Genomic DNA, 20,623 nt, shown 5'->3' with positions numbered 1-20,623 from the left:
AAGAAATTCTGCTCCACAAATCCTTACATGTACGTTTATCTCAAGATCACATTCTTTGTCTCTGAAATAGAAAGTTCACAATTCACATATAATCAAGAGTATCAAGCATATTCTTGAACTAAAGAGTATAATTCCAACTTAAGGACAGTAAATATACTATATATTTGTAAGTAAGAATACACTTACTTGTTAATATATTAAATCTAACTTCTCCCCTCCACTCCAAATTCACCAAACTTTTATCTCCCAAATATCTGGAGCAGTTCTTCCCAAATGACTAGTCACAGATTACTGAAAGGCTGAACAAAGTTTTAGCCAATCTCCAACAAAAGTCTAAGCGAGTAAGCAGGAAAAAATCCCAGACTCTAACACATATCCCAACCTATAACCTTCTATCTAAATTCAAAATCTTGGATATTTTCAACTTCAGATACTGAAATCCTCTGAGTTTTATTAAGCCATATCCTCCAATGCAACAGCATACAAGATCTAAATTCAACAACCGAGTGAGCCCTCTAAATTTTATCTTCACATTAAACATTTGCCAAATTTTACCAATTTTTCTTCCATGTCATTTGTTCTAAATTTATTTCTATAATTACTACCTAATGCAAGACTCAATCACCCAGTTCATCAAGCAGCTTATTTATTCCTTATTGTATCATATCCCAACTCCTCAACATGAACTCCAACCAACATTCCATAATACTCTCTACGTCATGGTTACTATGATCTAAAATATGAATAACTAGAATCCTGGTTATCCTGGCCCAGTTAGCATTTCCTCTTATTTCCTGCCATGGACTCTCCATTCCAGGCAAGTGAACTTACAAGCATCTTATCAGACTATAAGCCATTCCCTTATATCTCTAAAAAGCTTTCCCCAACTGGCTGATGTCCCTCCAGTTTAATAAATCCCTCATTTCAACTGCAATTACAATACATAAATAGAACTAAAACTACGTGGCTCCGTGACTCCTACTAGCTGCAGACATACAATAAACTCTGATGACTTAAAGAGCATGTTCTCACTGTACATTCTCACATTGTTTAGTTGGAATTGTAGCAGCTTCAGAATAAATTCACCCAATATCAAAGGGAGTCTAAATTCCTGAGAACTGTTCCCAGTACTGCTATTTCCTGCAACCTAGCTAGGACAGAACTATCCCCACCAGTACTAAGGAAAAGCTTTCAAACTGCTGATAGCAATGTTACTACCCTCATAGGAATCTAACTAGTAAGACTATTAGTTTTTCCATTTATCCTTAACATTGTTTCCTTTTCCCAATATAAAAATTGACAGCTAAACTAGACAGAATTACCACTACTGTATTTTTATTCAGAATAATCATTTTTTTAAGTTGCTTGGAAAAATCACTAACAATCATTAAATAAATCAACTCCACATTTAAAAAAAATACACACACACACACACAAAAACAACAGAAAAACCTGGGATTCTTTACCCAAGCATGCCACATTGAGATGCCTATGTGAAAACAGATCAAATGCAAATCAATTCCTACAATTTTAATGTCTGCCCTTGTGACTTGGGGCTCAGACTTGAAATTACTGTGTTTTCTGTCCACAGCCTTTCATATCTATAATTTGTCTCCCCAATTAGTGGCCACATAGGCCCCTCACTGAAACTTCATGTTAGCAGCTATGTCCATTGATTCCACTTTCCTGCACCCAAACCTTTCCACACACACAAACTTCATTTTTGGTATTCCACATCTATCTACATATAAAAAAGGCTAATATGCAAAGTGTCCCCACAGGAGTTCAACTGGGAGACTGGGAGTTCTATCACTCGATATGACATGCACTGACCACCAAGGGGCAGCGTGGAATGAAAAAAGGCGCTGGCCAGTGGCCGGCATCCAGGGAAGGGAGGCCCCAACTGGCAGCTGGAAGGCCCCGATTGGCCCTGATCGTTGGCCAGGCCTACGGACCCTATGCACAAATTTTGTGCACTGGGCCTTTAGTAGACTGTATTTTAAGCTAAACCATCCCAAAACTATACCTCCGACTTTGGCAAAATTTTTCTATTAGAACAGTGGTTCTCAACCTTCCTAATGCTGAGACCCTTTAATAAGGTTCCTCATGCTGTGGTGACCCCCAACCATAAAATTATTTTCGTTGCTACTTCAAAACTGTAATTTTGCTACTGTTATGAATCATAATGTAAATATCTGACATGCAGGATGTATTTTCATTGTTACAAATTGAACATAATTAAAGCATAGTGATTAATCACAAAAACAATATGTAATTATATATGTGTTTTCCGATGGTCTTAGGCGACCCCTGTGAAAGGGTCATTCGACCCCCAAAGGGGTGGCGACCCACAGGTTGAGAACCGCTGTATTAGACTGTGATACAATTGAAAGACAGACTAGAAATTTAACTTTATACAAATCACAAACCAACTGTAACACACAACAGCTACTCACTGCAAACTAACAATAAAACACAGTATCAGCAACCTTTGTTGTCTACCTTACACCTAATCTTTCCTTTAAATACAGAGAATACTTCTTAACTTACAACTTACACTCCTGTAGAGAATGTTACAACTGCACATCTTAGGATATGTTTAATATCAATAATCTAATATATTAGATTCAGGTCAGAGTACTTAAGATTCAATCTAGGAAATGATCTACAGGCAACCAAATGATTGTGCATTTTATTTGCTGTGTCTTCCTGGTTATTTATCAATTTCTTCTCTCCATTCTACCTTGCCTCACTTTAACTAGCAAAACAATACATCATCATCCCAGTTGTTCAGAATTTAAGAATAGGGCAACCTTGCCGAAACCGGTTTGGCTCAGTGGATAGAGCGTCGGCCTGCGGACTGAAAGGTCCCAGGTTCGATTCCGGTCAAGGGCATGTACCTGGGTTGCCGGCTGGTTTGCCCTGAAGGGTGTCCTGGATCAGGGTGGGGGTCCCCACTGGGGTGCCTGGCCAGTCTGGGTGAGGGGCTGAGGGCTGTTTTCAGGCTGGCGGGTGACTGAATCTCCCAACCGCTCCTTTTCTTCTTTTTCTTTTTTATTCTGAGTCAGCCTTAGCTCTGGCTCCAGCTCTGTGGCCTCTGCTGCTGAAAGCAAGCATCTGGTTTGTTTGGGTTCTATAATCAAAACACTGTCTCAACTCCAGCTCTGAGATCCCACTGGCTGAAAGCAGGTTTCTGGGGTTTTGTTTAGCTCAGGGGTGGGCAAACTTTTTGACACAAGGGCCACAATGGGTTCTTAAACTGGACCGGAGGGCCGTAACAAAAGCATGGATGGAGTGTTTGTGTGAACTAATATAAATTCAAAGTAAACATCATTACATAAAAGGGTACGGTCTTTTTATTTCTTAGTTTTATTCATTTCAAACAAGCCGGATCCGTCCTGTGGGCCGTAGTTTGCCCACGGCTGGTTTAGCTTCTATATTTGTAACAATGTTTCAAACTGCAAGCTCAGAGGCCAGCAAGGCTGGCGGGAAACGTTGCTTTCCTCCATCACCAAAGCAAGGAAGCCTCATGTTAGCCTCAAGCTGCCTGGCTGCCGGCTGCCATCTTGGCTGGCAGTTAATTTGCATATCTCCGTGATTATCCAATGGGAAGGGTAGTGGATGTACGGCTAATTACCATGTTTCTCTTTTATTAGGTAGGACACACACACACACACACACACACACATACACATACTCTAGAGGCCCAGTGCACAAAATTTGTGCACTCAGGAAGGGGGTGGGGGGGTCTCTCAGTCCAGCCTGCGCCCTCTCTCAGTCCAGGAGCCCTCGAGGTATGTCTAACTGCCGGCTCAGGGAGTGGACATAAGCTGGCAGCTGGACATCCTTAGCCCTGCTGCAGAGGCGGGAGAGGTTCCTGTCACCACTACTGAGCTCGCCAGCCATGAGCCCAGCTTCTGGCTGAGCAGCGCTCCCCCTGAGGCAATGCACTGACCACCAGGGAGCAGTCTGCCCCCTGGTGGTCAGTGCACATCATAGCAAATGGTTGTTCCACCGTTTGGTTGATTTGCATATTAGCCTTTTATTATATAGACTATATATATATGTGTGTGTGTATATATATATATATAATTGATTTTAGAGAGAAAGGGAGAGGGAGAGAAGAAACATCAATGGGCTGCTTCCTGCATGCCCCCTACTGGGGATTGAACCAGCAACCTGTGCCCTGACCATGCAAGAGGTCGATGCTCAACCACTAAGCCTCACCAGCTGGACCAGACTAAGCTTTGAACAAAAGAAATCCATCCTAAATTGCTACTGTTTGAAAATGCAGTTGAAGCCGAAACCGGTTTGGCTCAGTGGATAGAGTGTCGGCCTGCAGATTGAGAGGTCCCAGGTTCGATTCCGGTCAAGGGCATGTACCTTGGTTGCGGGCACGTACCTTGGTTGCGGGCACATCCCCAGTAGGAGGTGTGCAGGAGGCAGCTGATCGATGTTTCTCTCTCACTGATGTTTCTAGCTCTCCTCTGTCTCTCTCCCTTCCTCTCTGTAAAAAATCAATAGGGTATATTTAAAAAAAAGAAAGAAAGAAAGAAAATGCAGTTGAAGTACAAACACTACCTTCATAAATTACTCCAAGTATACAATTTTTGGGGGGGAAGGGGAGAGACACACAGGATGTCCCCAAAATATGTATAAACACTTTAACAACTGATAACTCACTTAATTTTCACTTGTTTTCAGGTTTAACTGATTTGAAATAATGGGTGAAGCCAGACTAAGCTTTGAACAAAGAAAATTTATCCACCAGCCTTTTTTATGGGAACACATAAAAAAAAGTTTACGGTACAAAACCAGCCAACAGTTGACAAATTGAAGATGCACAAATACTGAACAAAATGATTCTTGATGTTTTCGATTCCACTGCTTCATGGTATCAGCAATGCCTGGACCAGAAGCATCATCAGTTGGAAAACAGGCATTGACAAAAAAAAAAATTATTTCTGTAGATCAGGGGTGGGCAAACTTTTTGACTCGAGGGCCACAATGGGTTCTTAAACTGGACCAGAGGGCCGAAACAAAAGCATGGATGGAGTGTTTGTGTGAACTAATATAAATTCAAAGTAAACATCATTACATAAAAGGGTACGGTCTTTTTTTTTTTTTAGCTTTATTCATTTTAAACTGGCCGGATCCGGCCCGCGGGCCGTAGTTTGCCCACGGCTGCTGTAGATTCTTTCAAATTTTAAAAAATGAACTGTATATGTTAATAAACACTGACTTTACAATCATTCAAATTGTGTATACATTTTTTGGGGACACCCTATATATCAAAAGCTGGATAAGAGGTCTCAGTCAAAAAATAAGCATTTTTAAAAGTTTGGAATCATCTATGAAAGATGAAGTCAAGGCAAAGATGTGCATATCATTCCTACAGGATCCAAGCAGGTAACAAAAATGAGTGAAATAGGCCATTTCTATTACCCACAGAAATGATGGGAACTGCACTGACTGGTAAGCCGTCTAAAGAGGGCAGCTACTTGTTCTACTATTCTGCAGACAATGGGAATGCAGCTAAGTAATGCCTGTTCAAGTCTTCCCAAAAATCAAGAAATCCATGAATTTTATTGAGAAATTTCCCCATTTTTCAATGTCAATCACTAGCTGAAACTTTACAAACACTGCAAATCAAAGAAAACACATCTATAGGATAGTTCAGTCCAGAGGGCACTTCAAAGCTAATGTGTGAAAACTGCTTTCATAAAAGTATGAGGGTAATGAGTAAAAAATTCAAGCTTTGAGGTCAAACAGGCTTGTGTTTGAATGAATGATGCTAAAAAATTATTTCTTCAAGCCTGTTTCTTCAACTGTAAATATCACCACTCTCTCATAAATGATGAAAAAGTCCTAAAACAATACCAGATACACAACAGACATTACAGAAATAGCCCTTACTCTCTCTACTTAACCCTGCAAGTCCTTAGGAAAATTTTAAATATAACAAATAATAACACACTTAAAGACCTTAAAAGTTATAAAAAGACATCAGAAAACAGAGGTGCCTGCCATGTCCATTGCTCTCAAACCCTGCTCCTCAGAGGTCCTGTAGAAATAGAGACGATACTGTTAACTTAGGGCAGCGATTTCCAGCCTTTTCATCTCATGGCACACATAAACTAATTACTAAAATTCTGTGGCACACTGGTTGAAAATCACTCACTTAGGGGAAGGCTTGAAATGGGCCTTCTTAAAGTGTTACAGCTAACTAGATTGCCAATCTCCGGTTAAAAAGACAAAGAATCAGAGCTCCTTAAAGAAAAGACCAAAAAAAACACTAAATGTCTGTCTCTTTTATCAATTTCATAGACCTTTACTTGCTGGTAGAAGTGGAAGAAATAGTTTATACTTTTAATACTTTGGGCCAAACTTCCAGAAGACTTATTTCTATAGAATGCATGGTACAAAGCAAAGCATTTACACCTGATTTTAAAATATTAAAAATGTCATACTCTAAAGTTCATTTTACATATAATTTCATCAAACCAAAACATGTACTGCTACAGTTAAAACACCTTTGGACCTCTCAAACTACTTAATTTTTTAAAAAATAAAAGACATCAACTTCCAACATATTTGTGTTAAAAAGTAATATTTACACATACAAAAAATTCTTTGGGCTATAGTTAATAAAAATAGGTCCAATAAATTTCTAATGTAGCTACAAATAATAAAGAAAAGCATTTTATGTATATATTTGAGTACATGTCTACATAAGACACTGAACGCTAGAAATTTTACACTACCTTCCTACAAATATAGCATAGGCTGGGACATGTGCTAGAACAGACAGCATTAGGAAAGTTTAAATTTTGTAATTTCAAACACTTTATCTCTTCCAGCTTCCACCATATTAAGAGGAAAAATAATTAATACAAGTGATAAGTCAGAAAGGGGGAAGCAATTAAAAGGTTTTATTAAGTACCTAAAAATGATTTACACTTTAAAATTAAACCCATGTTTCCACTACTAATTCTCCTAATTTACACAAACATAATCATTCTCTCACACATTAACACAAATATAAAATTTCATTTTAATATATCCTATTCTACATATCTCATCATTCAAACTTCTTACAAACTTGATCACAAATATCTCAGAACAGATGAAAAAACTCTATTACCATAAAATTAGAAATATCTCCATGTACCCAAAAGCAACAACCTTGATGCTGATTTTAAAATCAAATACTTTTATGTTTTTTAAAGTTCTGCTTAAAACAAATGTTAAAAAATGTAACAAACCTTTTAACCACTGTGTAATGCAAAATGATAGTTTATAAATGATTTCAGAGTTCTGAATTTAGAAAACGTCTGTGTATCTGCCCTGGCCAGCTAGCTCAGTTGGTCAGAGGTTTCGGATCCTATCCCGGGTCAGGGCACATACAAGAATCAACCAATGAATGTATGAATAATTGGAACAACAAATCAATGTTCCTCTCTCTCTCTCTCTCTCTCTCTCTCTCTCTCTCTCTCTCTCTCTCAAAAAAAATAAATAATTTTAATAATAAAAAGTTACTGTTAAAAAAAAGAAAATGTGTAACGAGTCTTAACCCACAAAGATTATGCTGTCACTTTACTTTCTTTTTCTTTAACCCTCAGACTACACCAGTTTTTATTCTTACTGTTTCAATATTTAAAAATAAAGGACAGTTTATATACATCAGTAGTTTAAAATATCTCAGGTGTTTGTCTTACTTTTTACTAACTCACATAAATCAGTATCTAACTCCTTATAATCACAAAAAGTGAAAACTGACAGAAAAGTGATTTATTGGAAGCCACACTTACACGGTATATACAAATGTTAAATGAAAAGGCTCTTACAGAGGGTCTCTAGCACAGGATTCTAACACTAAACATCTACTAGAAGCTCTTAATCTAAAATGTATTACCTAAAAAAAAAAAAAAAAAAATGTATTACCTAAGAAATGGATACTACAAGCTACAGCAAAAGTTTACCTACCAAGTTACCAACCTCGGACTAAGTAGAATACAGGACCAAAAAAAAAAAAAAATGCTTGGCTCTGCAATCATAGGTCAAAGTGACAGACAAAAGAACAGAAACTACAGAGACTGCATGAAACATTCAGATATTCTCTAAATTATCAAATTAGGTTCTACTCATCCAAAGCATCCCGGAAGTTTTTTTTTCAACTCAATGCTTTAAAAATACGCTCGAGTTTTTAAGTGTGTACTTGAAGGAGCAAGTCAAAAAGTCTACCTAAAATAAAGCGCATTTACACGACGAAATGATGCGGCTGGTCCTAGGATACAATAGAAACAAAAATCTCCTCCGAGACCCACGTAACCAGGAGTGTGTGTGCTTTTTAGTAAACATAGCCCCAACTGGGGGGTCAGGGGCTGCCTCTGTCTTGACAGCTACCCTGACTATTCCATCCGAGAGTTGAAGAAAACTCTTCAAAAGTTGGGCACTCACGGGCCGTGGCTCGGAGAGACCCAATCCGGCCCCCGGGATAAAAGAACGTCCCGCGACCGCTCACGTCCTCCCCACCAAGCCCTTTCCCCTGGGCAACAGAATGTCTACCCTGGACGTACACACACCCTCCGGCGGACCCGCTCCGAACCCTCGGGCAGAGGCAGGGCAAGGCGGAAGCCACCGGCTCGGACACCCGGGAGACCCCGGCACCCCTCCACCCGCGGCCCCTCCGCACCGCCGGGTCGGTCCGGACCGCCGCCGCCCCCGGTGAGAAACCATTCACCAGCCCGGCCGCACACATCCCGCAACTTCCCACGAGCCTGCGCCGCGGTGCAGGCTCCGGAATCCGCCACCGGGCACGGGAGGAGAGCGGAAGGGTGCGGGTGCGGGTGCGGGTGCGGGTGCGGGTGAGCGGGCAACCGGGGCGGCCAGGACCGCCGGCCCGCGGCGGCTGCCCCGGCGCCAGGCAAGCGGGCTGGAGTGATGGAGCCACTGGCCTGGGCTTCGCGGCGCCCTCCCGGCGACCCGGGGCTCCCAACTTTGCTTCTCTGGGAGGCGACCCCCACGGCCCCCGCCACCGGGGCTGTGGAGGTGGGGAAGGCCTCGCCGGAGGCTCGCAGCCTCCTCGGCCCACCGCGGAAGGGAACGCGGTCGGGGTACGAGGGACAATAGGGAGCCGGGAGCGCTGCGCGCCTGAGTGGCGCCGCCGGCCGGCCGGGCTGACTGACGCGCCCGCCGCGCGGCACGACTGGGCTCCTCCGCTCGGCCGGGCCGCCGCTGCCGCCGCGCGGTCCGCGGGGGTCACGGCGCCCCCGGCACTCCGGGTCGTGCCTCACCTCCCAGCCCCGCTGCCCAGGAGAGGAGCAGGATTAACACTCTCAGCAACACCATCTTCCGCTGCCGCCGCCTCCTCACGGGTTAACAGCAGCACATCGATCCGGAGGGAGAAGCTGAAGGGGCTTGGTCCGGAGACTCCACGGGAAGCCGGGACCTCCCCCCGACCGGAGACACGGCGAAGCACCTCCCTCTCGCTCCACTTCAGGGGCCCGACAGGCTCCCAGCTCCTCCAAAACAGGGACCTCCCTCCCGCTCGCTCGTTTCCTTCCTCCCTTCCCCGCTTTCCTTCCCTCGCTCCTTTCCTCTTCCCTATCTCCCTCCCCCAAGCCCGGGCCTCCGCCTCCTTCCTCACCACGTGACGCACGGGCGCCCAACGGGCACGCGGAGCCGCGCCCCTTCCTCCCGCCCCTCCCCCTCCCCGAGGCGTCCCAGGGGCGCGCGCATGCGCGCGGAGGCCGGCTCTTGGGCGGCCGGGCCCGCCGCCGCTTCCTGTCCGCCGGCGGAGAGCTGGGATTGGGCTTGGGAGGCGGGGTTCCCTCTGGTCCCGCCCCCCGGCGGGAGCGCGTCTCTGCGGGTCGAGCTCCGCTAGTTCTTACAGCTGCTGAGAACAGTCAATTGGGGTAAAAATGGGAGAATGAAGGATGTGAAGGGGCCGCTTTCCACTTCTTAAGAAGGAACGGAGATTTTTGTTTCTTTTTCGGCTTCTGGTGATGCACGACAGCTAATAAGTAAACAAAAAGCAAAGTGCCAGCAAGCGGTAATTATACTGGCGACAGTCACCGGCGATCAGAACACAAATGTAAGCACCTTCAAGCATCAGAAAGGAAAGGCACAGCCTAAGGCATATTTTTCTGAGCTCTTTACAGATTTGTGCCGCAGCCCTGGCCTTAGCCGTTCTGAAAGCCTTCAGCCCAAACCACAAAGGTCCTACATCTCCAGCCCCCCAAAAATGTCCTCTTTACCGCTTTCTCTGTCCCATCTCTGAAAGAACTCTCAAATCTCCCTCATCTCAACTTCCTAACTTATTTAAAGTTTATATTTGGTTTCTTAGTAACTCACTTTGGTTCTTAAAACTCGTATTTCATGGACTACAGATTGAAGCAGAAGACCTGAAACTAGAGAAATTTAAAATAAAGTAGAGAGAAAGGAAGGAAGGGAGGGAGAGAGCTTCTTGAGGTTGGTCTTGCAATGGTGTTTGTTTGTTTGTTTGTTTGTTTGTTTGTTTGTTTGTTTGTTTTGGATACGACATCAAAAGCACAAGTAATGAAAGCAAAACTAAATAAGTGGGACTACATTAAACCAAAAAGGTTATGCACAGTAAAAGAAACAAAAAAATTAAAACCTTCGAATGAGGAAAAATATGTCCAAGTCAGATATCTGATAAAGGGTTAATATCCAAAATATATAAAGAATTCTTACAACTCAATAGCACAAAAGCAAACAATCCAATTTAAAAATGGGCAGAGGAACTGAATAGACATATTCCCAAAAATATCCAAATGACCATTAAGTACATGAAAAAGATCCTCAACACCACTAATGATCAGGGAAACACAAAGCAAAACCACAATGAGATATCATCTCACCATCAGAATGGCTCTGACCAAAAAGACAAGTGTTGTAAAGGATGTGGATAAAAGAGAGCCCTGTGCTCTGTGGTGGTGGGAATGTAAATTGGTACAGCCAATACAGAAAACAATATAGAGGCACGCCCCCTACCGGGGATCAAGCCTGCAACCTGGGCTTGTGCTCAGACTGGGAATCAGCCACCAACCCCCAGGTGCACCAGATGAAGCCCAACCAACTGACCCCACCGGCCAGGGCTCATGGAATTGTTTTGATAATTAAATTTAAATTAGTTAACATTTATTAAGTGATTATAACAGTGCCTGGCAGGCAATAAGTGGTTGTTAAGCAAAAAAAGAAACACCGTGGTTCTTCCATGAACACTCAAACATCCACTAAAAAAGAGTAATTAATAGCATTGTTTCCTTACCAGTATAATAAATGTGCTCCTCAAGTTTTAATAATGAGAAATTCAGCAAGTAAGTCTGTGGCCATATAAAGTATATTATACAAGTAATACTACAGAAAAATGCTTGTTGTACAACTTGAAAACAATCCAGTAAATGTTTCAACAATTACATTTTAAATTTACAACTCCTAATAAACTAACTGCTTGCTGAATGTCTCACTGTCATGCCAAACTCAACATATTTAACTTCTTATCTCTAATAATGGCACCAGTGACCTTGGGTGGAGCGTAGAATCATGTTGGACTCTTCTCTGAGTCTCTTGTCTACTCATAACCAGTCACCAAGTATTGATTCTTCTCTGAAATTGTCTTTCTTGTGCCTGTAACCTTTCTCTTCCTACTACTGTCTCTTTGGTTTACACAATTATTTTCTCTTGCTTAAACTGCTACAGCCTCTCTCACTCCAGTCTCTGGTCCTCATGCATTCAAACCCAAGTTCAATCCACTGCAATTTACTTACATTCCCATCATTCCCAAGAAGTCACTCTTTGTAGGGCCATCAAAGATCTGTTAGTTATCAATGCCACTGTACACCTTCACTCCTTATCTAACTTGATCTCTTAGTCAATTAACACTCTTTCCTCAAAATTCCCTTTTCCAATATTATCCAAAACCTTGCTCTTTCCTGATTTTCTTCCTTACTTCTTAACTGCATCTTTTCCCTGGGGCTTTTTCTCCCCTTTATTTTTTTAAATATATTTTATTGATTTTTTTACAGAGAGGAAGGGAGAGGGATAGTTAGAAACATCGATGAGAGAGCAACATCGACCTGCTGCCTCCTGCACACCCCCTACTGGGGATGTGCCCGCAACCAAGGTACATGCCCTTGACCAGAATCGAACCTGGGACCCTTCAATCCGCAGGCCGGCGCTCTATCCACTGAGCCAAACCGGTTAGGGCAATTCCCTTTATTTTTTAAATATAGCTGTCCCTTGGGATTTTATCTTTGGCTTTCTTATCTTCTCATTCTTCACTTGCATAGTTACATTTTTACTACCCCCAAAAGTCTATGACTCGCTAAGCTGAAAAACTCCTTGGTAACAAAGCCTGGGTGTTTCTTGTTTCAAATTCCACCCCATTGCCTAGCAGATATTCAGCACTTATCCTGGACCTGTGCTCCAAGCCTCAGACATGTATCCTAGTTGCACCATTTACTAGCTGTGTGACCTTGACTACATTAAGGCTCCTGTGCCACAGTTTCCTAGTCTCTACAGTGGGGAAAATAGTAATACTCAGAGGCTTGCTGTGAAAGTTAAATAAATTAATAGATGTAAAGGACTTAGAATACTATATGGCACATACTAAGCTAACTCCTCCCTGAAGTTATGCAGCCACACCAAATTCACTATGTCCCACACTGAACAAGCCCCTACATCAATCTACCCAAATCATCTCTTTCTTCCTAAATTTCCTATTTTGTTTCGTGGCAACACCATCCATGCAATTACCTAAACTGCTGTCCCACTCTGGAAGGTCATTAAGTCAGCTTTTATCTCCAGCTTATGAAATTTTCCCTGCCACCTCTACTGCCACAGCCCAAGCTCTGCTCTCCTTGCCTTGCAATACCCACTCCCTGACATTTTGCCACCACTATTGCCAGAATGATTGTTTTTATCCTTACCTGAGGGTACGTACATTAACTTTAGAGAGAGAAAGAGAACAAAGAACGAGAGAGAGAGAGAAACATCGATGTGAGAAACACCTATCAACCACTCCCTACCCCCTACACCCCTACACCCGCACCAACCGGGAATCCAGCCCACATCCCTTCAGTGAATGGGAGGATGTTGCAACCAACTGACTTACCAGGTCAGAGCCAGAGTGATCTTTTTTAAAAAATATATCACTTTAGCCCTTAGCCGTGGCCAATGTGTCTCCTTTCTACCTGCTAAATTGAATGCTGCCTGATTTTAATCAATTTTTACTCAATAAACTCATAAAACTTTTCTGTGTAAAAAGGGGATCAGAGAAGAAAAGAACTTAGAAGACCCACTTTATGGGAAAAGAGAAGAGTGAAAAATGGTATTTATAATTTATGGCATTTAGAAGGTATGTAATAAATTTTATTTTTATTTCAGAGAGGAAAGGAGAGGGAGAGGGAGAGGGAGAGGGAGAGAGAGAGAGAGAGAGAGAGAGAGAGAGAGAGAGAGAGAGAAAGAAACATCAATAGAGAAAATCATTGATTGGCTGCCTCCTGCACACACCCCACTGGAAATCAAGACAGCAACCTGGGCATGTGCCCTGTCCAGGAATCCAACCGTGACCTCCTGGTTGAGAGGTTGGCACTCAACCACTAAGTCATGCCAGCTGGGCCTCTTTTCTCCTTTAAGTGAAACTCCTACTCCATCCAATTGAACTGGTCTACACTTGGAAACCCCAAAGCATTTTAAACTTTCCCTCCTCCATACTTTGTCCCCCCTATTTCCTTTCTGTTTATACAGTATGTTTATTAAAAAAAAAGAAAATAGAGTCTCTTATGCTAAAGCCCCATGTAAACAAACTGAGACTTAATTTATAGTTTCAGCTCTCCGAGAAATGTAATCTAAAACCAGGCATCAGGAATCTCTTGATCAGCACTTGTTAGATAATCTGCCTGAATAGACATCTGCCATTCCCTAAGGCAGCGGTTCTCAACTTGTGAGTCGGGTCCCCTTTGGTGGTCGAACAACCCTTTCACAGGGGTCGCCTAAGACCATCCTGCATATCAGATATTTACATGACGATTCATAACAGTAGCAACATTACAGTTATGAAGTAGCAACGAAAATAATTTTATGGTTGGGTCACAACATGAAGAACTGTATTTAAAGGGCCAGAAAGTTGAGAACCACTGTCCTAAAGGAACGTGAGCTTGTAATAATGAACCTGCTTTTTTGCCCACTATAACTTCCTTGTTCCTTCTCCCTTCTGTTTATAAAAGTCTTTCATTTTGTAGAGCTCCTCAGAGCTCCGTTCTACCTGCTAAATTGGATGCTGCCTGATTTTAATCAATTTTTACTCAATAAACTCATAACAATTTTATTTTTTAAAATATATTTTATTGATTTTTTACAGAGAGGAAGGGAGAGGGATAGAGGGTTAGAAACATCGATGAGAGAGAAACATTAATCAGCTGCCTCCTGCACACTGCCTACTGGGGATGTGCCCGCAACCAAGGTACATGCCCTTGACCGGAATTGAACCTGGGACCCTTGATTCCGCAGGCCAACGCTCTATCCACTGAGCCAAACCGGTTAGGGCATCATAACAATTTTAATATGCCTCAGTTATCTATCTAAATAATAGAGGAATATGCAAATTAGTCAGGATGCCCTAACACAGTGGTCGGCAAACTCATTAGTCAACAGAGCCAAATATCAACAGTACAACTATTGAAGTTTCTTTTGAGCGCCAAATTTTTTAAACTTAAACTATATAGGTAGGTACATTGTTATTAACTTAATTAGGGTACTCCTAAGGCTTAGGAAGAGCCACACTCAAGGGGCCAAAGAGCCTCATATGGCTCGTGAGCCACAGTTTGCTGACCACAGCCCTAACGTCACAACCGAACATCAGGGACCTGAGGCTTCATGGTGCCTGGCCAGGGCGAGGAACCTCAGACTGCGGCCTCGCCCCACTCCAGTGCTGGACTAGGGGACCTCAGGCCATGCCCTCCACCCTGAAGCCAGGCCGGGGGACCTGAGGCTGCGCCCCCTGCCCAGAGGGGCTTGACGGGGGTGGGGCTGGCCAGGGCTGGGTCTCACTCAATGGGGGTGGGGCCGGCTGGGTCTGGATCTCCTGCGTTTTCTCGAAGTATGTGTGGGTGGTGGGCGGGGACTTGACTCTAGGTCCCATGGCGCATCCCAGGAGAAAGATTTTCATATACATTTTACTAATTTCCTTTCATCTCTGACACTTTTATTATAGAGAAAGGGCAAATAGCAATATTAAAATATTTCCTTCAATTAATTCCCTTTTAATGTGCATGAATTTCATGCACTGGGCCACTAGTCCTATATAATAAAAGCCTAATATGCTAGGTGTCCAACCATTTGTTTGATCAGATGCTCTGACCTGTAGGTTAGATTGCTGCTGGGGTCCAGCCGATTGGGACTGGGCAAAAGGGGCCAGACATGCCCTGGAGCCTTCCTGCAGTCCCTCCCCAATTGTTCACTGGTGGGGTCCCTCAGCCTGGCCTGCACCCTCTCACAATCCAGGACCCCTCAGGGGGTGTTGGAGAGGCCTGATCCCCACAGGCCAGGCCGAGGGACCCCACCAGTGCACAAATCCATGCACTGGACCTCTAGTTTTTAAGTAAGTATTACCTAGAGTTTAAAACACTGGTCACAGCCTTGTAACTCATAAACCAAATTGACTCAAAGACATGTTTAGTTAGATTTATAGTCAATTTTATTTATTTATGTCAATTTTCAACAATTAGCTTTCTTGTTAAAATCTAAATTCCAGATTTAAAATACATATTTAAATATATTTTTATTGCCCTAACCAGTTTGGCTCGGTGGATAGAGCGTCAGCCTGTGGACTGAAAGGTCCCAGGTTCGATTCCAGTCAAGGGCATGCACCTTGGTTGCAGGCACATTCCCAGTAGGAGATGTGCAGGAGGCAGCTGATCGATGTTTCTCTCTCATCGATGTTTCTAACTCTCTATCCCTCTCCTTTCCTCTCTGTAAAAAAAAATCAATAAACTATATATTTAAATATATTTTTATTGATTTCAGAGAGGAAGGGAGAGGCAGAGAGAGATAGAAACATCAATGAGACAGAATCATTGATCAGCTGCCTCCTGCATGCCCCCTACTGGGGATTGAGCCTGCAATCCAGGCATGTGCCCCAACTGGGAATCAAACTGTAACCTCCTACTTCATAGGTCAATGCTCAACCACTAAGCCACCACTAAACTACTCCTGATTTGAAGATTTCCAGACTGCCAAGACAATATTCCTGACATAGTACCCAGCACCATGATAGCACTTTACAATGCTATGAAGTAGATATATCCCATTTTACAAATAAGGAAACCATGGCAGACTAGGCTTCTAACCCAAGTTTGTTTAACTCTGAGTCTTTTTTTTTTTTTTTAATATATTTTATTGATTTTTTTTTTTTTTTTTTTTTTACAGAGAGGAAGGGAGAGGGATAGAGAGTTAGAAACATCGATGAGAGAGAAACATCGATCAGCTGCCTCCTGCACACTCCTTATTGGGGATGTGCCTGCAACCAAGGTACATGCCCTGGACCGGAATCGAACCTGGGACCCTTGTGTCCACAGGCTGATGCTCTATCCACTAAGCCAAACCAGTTAGGGCAACTCTGAGTCTTTTTAATTACTGGCTGAATCTATTCTTATTATCATTGCATGGTCCAGAATCTACTTCTTGGCTTTGAAGGTGCAGAAGCTTGATTTTTCTCAGTCTACCCTGATTTGATCAGCCAACCAGGACTAATTCCTAGGTGATAAACTCTCAGGATACTTATGTCTTGATCAAAATGTCACCTCATTATTTTATAAGTTAGATATTCATGTTAGCAAGTCAATGCATTCTCTTTTTCATTTTTTTATTTTTAAAAATATATTTTTTATTTCAGAGAGGAAGGGAGAGGAAGAGAAACATCAATTATGAGAATGATAAAATATAGTTTTAGACATGACTTTGAAGGTGGACATACACACACATACATAAAATCCTTGAATGAGTACATTGAAAAAAATGACCAAAAGACTAACTTTGGAGCATTGTGGAGTTTTGGGAGAGTAATGAAAAATCACAATGGCTATAGAAGGTAAATTTAGAAGGCTTTCATTCTTTTTTTTAAATATATTTTATTGATTTTTTACAGAGAGGAAGGGAGAGGGATAGAGAGTTAGAAACATCGATGAGAGAGAAACATCGATCAGCTGCCTCCTGCACACCTCCTATTGGGAATGTACCCACAACCAAGGTACATGCCCTTGACCGGAATCGAACCTGGGACCTTTCAGTCCGCAGGCCAACGCTCCATCCACTGAGCCAAACCGGTTTCAGCCTTTTTTTAAAACATTTTTATTGATTTCAGAAAGGAAGGGAGAGGGACAGAGAGATTGAAACATCAATGATGAAAATCATTGATCAACTGCCTCCTACATGTCCCCCACTGGGTATCAAGCCCACAATTGGGCATGTGCCCAGACCAAGAATCAAATCGTGACCTGCTGGTTTACAGGTTGATGCTCAGCCACTGAGCCACACCAGCCAGGCACAGAAGCCTTTTAAAAATTTTATTACTAGAGGCCCAGTGCACAGATTCGTGCATGTGGGGGCGGGGGGGGGGAGGTGCCCTCTTGCAATCTGGGACTCCTTGGGGGATGTCCGACTGCCTATTTAGGCCCAATCCCCTGGCCTGCAGGGATAGGGCCTAAATGAACAGTCAGACATCCCCCAAGGGATGTAGCAGTGTGCCAAGTGGCAGGCGGCAAAGAAGGAGCCTGAGCCAGGGCCGGTCGCTGCTAGTACTCATCCGCAACTGCTGTGCCTGTAGCCGCCACTTGGTAGCATTGCCTCAGAGTCAGGAGAGGCTCCGCCAGCGCAGCTGGGCTCACCAGCCGTGAACCCGGCCTCTGGCTGAGCAGCACTCCCCCTGTAGGAGTGCACTGACCACCAGGGGGCAGCTCCTGTGTTGACACTAGCAACTGCTCAACCAGTCATTCTGGTTGTTGTGGTTGTTCAGTGGTAAGGGTCGCATAGGCTTTTATATAGAGATTTATTTATTTATTTACTACAGGGGTGGGAGGAGAGGCTCCCCCTAATGCTAGAATAGTGAGTCTCAAACCTTTTCATGTATTAGAACACCTACAGGTCTTATTAAAACTCAGACCCCTACACCAAGAGTTTTTTATTCTGTAGACTAGAGAAGTCTTGGACTAGAGAATTTTCATTTTTAATTAGTTCCCAGGTGATGTTGATACTACTAATCCAAAAACTACACTTTGAGAATGACTGTACTAGAATTAAGGGATATCTAGCAAATTGGTGGGTTGGTAGGGCAGAAGCATGTGTGAAGAGAGAAATCCTAAGAAAGAAGTCCTAAGCCTTAGATACGATATACTTGATCCAATAACAAAACCTTAACCACTTGGTGTAAGACAAGGGGAGTAGGGATTCTGAGTTGAAGGTAATGAAATATATTCTTTGAATTCATTCCTGGTGCCGCCTATCTGGATCCATATTTAGGTCCCACTTTTAAAAAGGACTGCATAAATAACATTGAGAGAACTGCACAAATATTGTTGCATATCAGAGCTATAATAGAAGGTCATTTCCCTCCATTCTCCATCATGTATCTTCAACTCCACCAGGACAGACTAGCATCTGGTGAAGCAGCATGGAGTAGAAGCAGCACCTGGTAGAATATCATAGAATTGGATTTGTTTCTGAACAGGTGTGGGACTCCTCATGGGGGCTCTCAGAAATAATTAAATAGGGAATGTACTTTGCAGGAGGCTTGAGTTTCTGCATAAGCAGTTGAGGGCCAGAGCCAGGGCAATTTGAGTTACATGGAAACCTTTGATTTTAACTCAGAATGTTTTCACTGTATCTTGAGTAGAAAACTACAGGGTATAAAGGTATATACACCCAGCATCTTCTGCTCTGAGCCACGTTTTAAGTCAGCTAACAATAAACAACCACCAAATTACTTTTAGTAGAACCATCAACAAAATAAAAGCATGGTGTGTGAATTATAGCTCTTACATGTTTACACAGGATAAACTGAGAAAGAGAAAACCGTAGTCCGGGGAATAATTAGAATTCTGCTACACTCTAGTAGTAAGGTAATAAGCACTAAGCTATGGGGTGACTACAGGCAAATGAAGGAGGAAAGTAGTATATAATATCAGCAAGACTTGATAGTGAGATAATATTCAGCAAGTAAATTAGGGTAAAAGTCAAAGATGGGACCAACTTTTCTGTCATGGAAGCTAGAAAAGCTATGACCCAACTAAGAAAAACAGATTTTTAAAAGAATAATCATTTTGAGCCCTAGCTGGTTTGGCTCAGTGTATAGAGCAATGGCCTGCGGACTAAAGGGTCCAGGTTCGATTCCAGTCAAGGGCACAAAAATGTGCTTCCTATGCATTTTTTCTCAGGAAGCTAAGAATTTGTTCAACCAAATTAAAGAAAGAAGATAGAAGCCCTGGCCTGTGTTTCTCAGTGGTTACAGCATTGTTCCATTCACCAAAGGATCAAGGGTTCAATTCCTGGTAAGGGAATATACCCAAGTTGTGGGTTCTATTCCCAGTCAGGGTGTATGCATGAGCCAACCAATAGATGTTTCTCTCTCATATCAATGCTTCTCTCTCTCTCCCTCTTCCTTCCTCTCTCTCTCTCTAATCACTGAAAAGCATATCTTGGGTGAGGATTTAGGAAGAAAAGAAAGAGAGAAAGAAAGAAAGAAAGAAAGAGAGAAAGAAAGAAAGGGAAAGAAAGGAAGAAAGAAAGAAAGAAATCGAGAGATGCAAATCAAAACAACAATGCGGTCCCATCTCACACCTGTCAGAATAGCTATCATCAACAATCAACAAATGACAAGTGCTGGCAAGGATGTGGAGAAAAAGGAACCCCCGTGCACTGCTGGTGGGAATGCAGACTGGTGCAGCCACTGTGGAGAACAGTATGGAGTTTCCTCAAAAAACAAAAAATGGCCCTGACCGGTTTGGCTCAGTGGATAGAGCTTCGGCCTTCAGACTGGAAGGTCCCAGGTTCGATTCTGGTCAAGGGCATGTACCTTGGTTGTGGGCACATCCCCAGTGGGAGGGGTGCGGGAGGCAGCTGATCAATGTTTCTTTCTCATCGATGTTTCTAATTCTCTATCTCCCTTCTTCTCTGTAAAAAATCAATAAAATATATATTTTTAAAAAATGGAACTCCCATTTGACCCTGTGATCCCACTTCTAGGAATATATCCCAAGAAACTAGAAACACCAATCAGAAAGGATATATGCATCCCTATGTTCATAGAAGCACAATTTACCATAGCTAAGATTTGGAAACAGCCTAAGTGCCCATCAGCAGATGAGATGTACCACTGTGGTACATCTACACAATGGAATACTACGCTGCTGTGAAAAAGAAGGAATTCTTACCATTTGCAACAGCATGGATGGAACTGGAGAGCATTATGCTAAGTGAAATATGCCAGTCAGAGAAAGATAAACATCACATGATCTCACTCATTTATGGAATATAATGAACAACATAAACTGATGAACAAAAACAGATCCAGAGACAGAGAAGCATTGATCAGACCATCAAACCT

At 42.7% G+C, this 20,623-nt stretch overlaps 1 protein-coding gene across 1 annotated transcript in view; it reads right to left on the bottom strand.

Moving 5' to 3' along the window:
- Nucleotides 1-9,601, bottom strand: part of ADAM10 (ADAM metallopeptidase domain 10) — a 168,489-nt gene extending 158,888 nt beyond the window's left edge. The window contains exon 1 of the mRNA XM_059699958.1: nt 9,297-9,601. Coding sequence (XP_059555941.1) covers nt 9,297-9,351 — 55 coding nt within the window. The 5' untranslated portion in view covers nt 9,352-9,601. The remainder of the gene's footprint in view (nt 1-9,296) is intronic.
- Nucleotides 9,602-20,623: the final 11,022 nt, after the last annotated feature.

Source organism: Myotis daubentonii, chromosome 1, assembly GCF_963259705.1.
Source record: "Myotis daubentonii chromosome 1, mMyoDau2.1, whole genome shotgun sequence".
In the NCBI taxonomy this organism is placed as follows: Eukaryota; Metazoa; Chordata; class Mammalia; order Chiroptera; family Vespertilionidae; genus Myotis; species Myotis daubentonii.
Note: the sequence above shows the minus strand (reverse complement) of the source record. Positions and strands in the feature narration are given on the sequence as shown.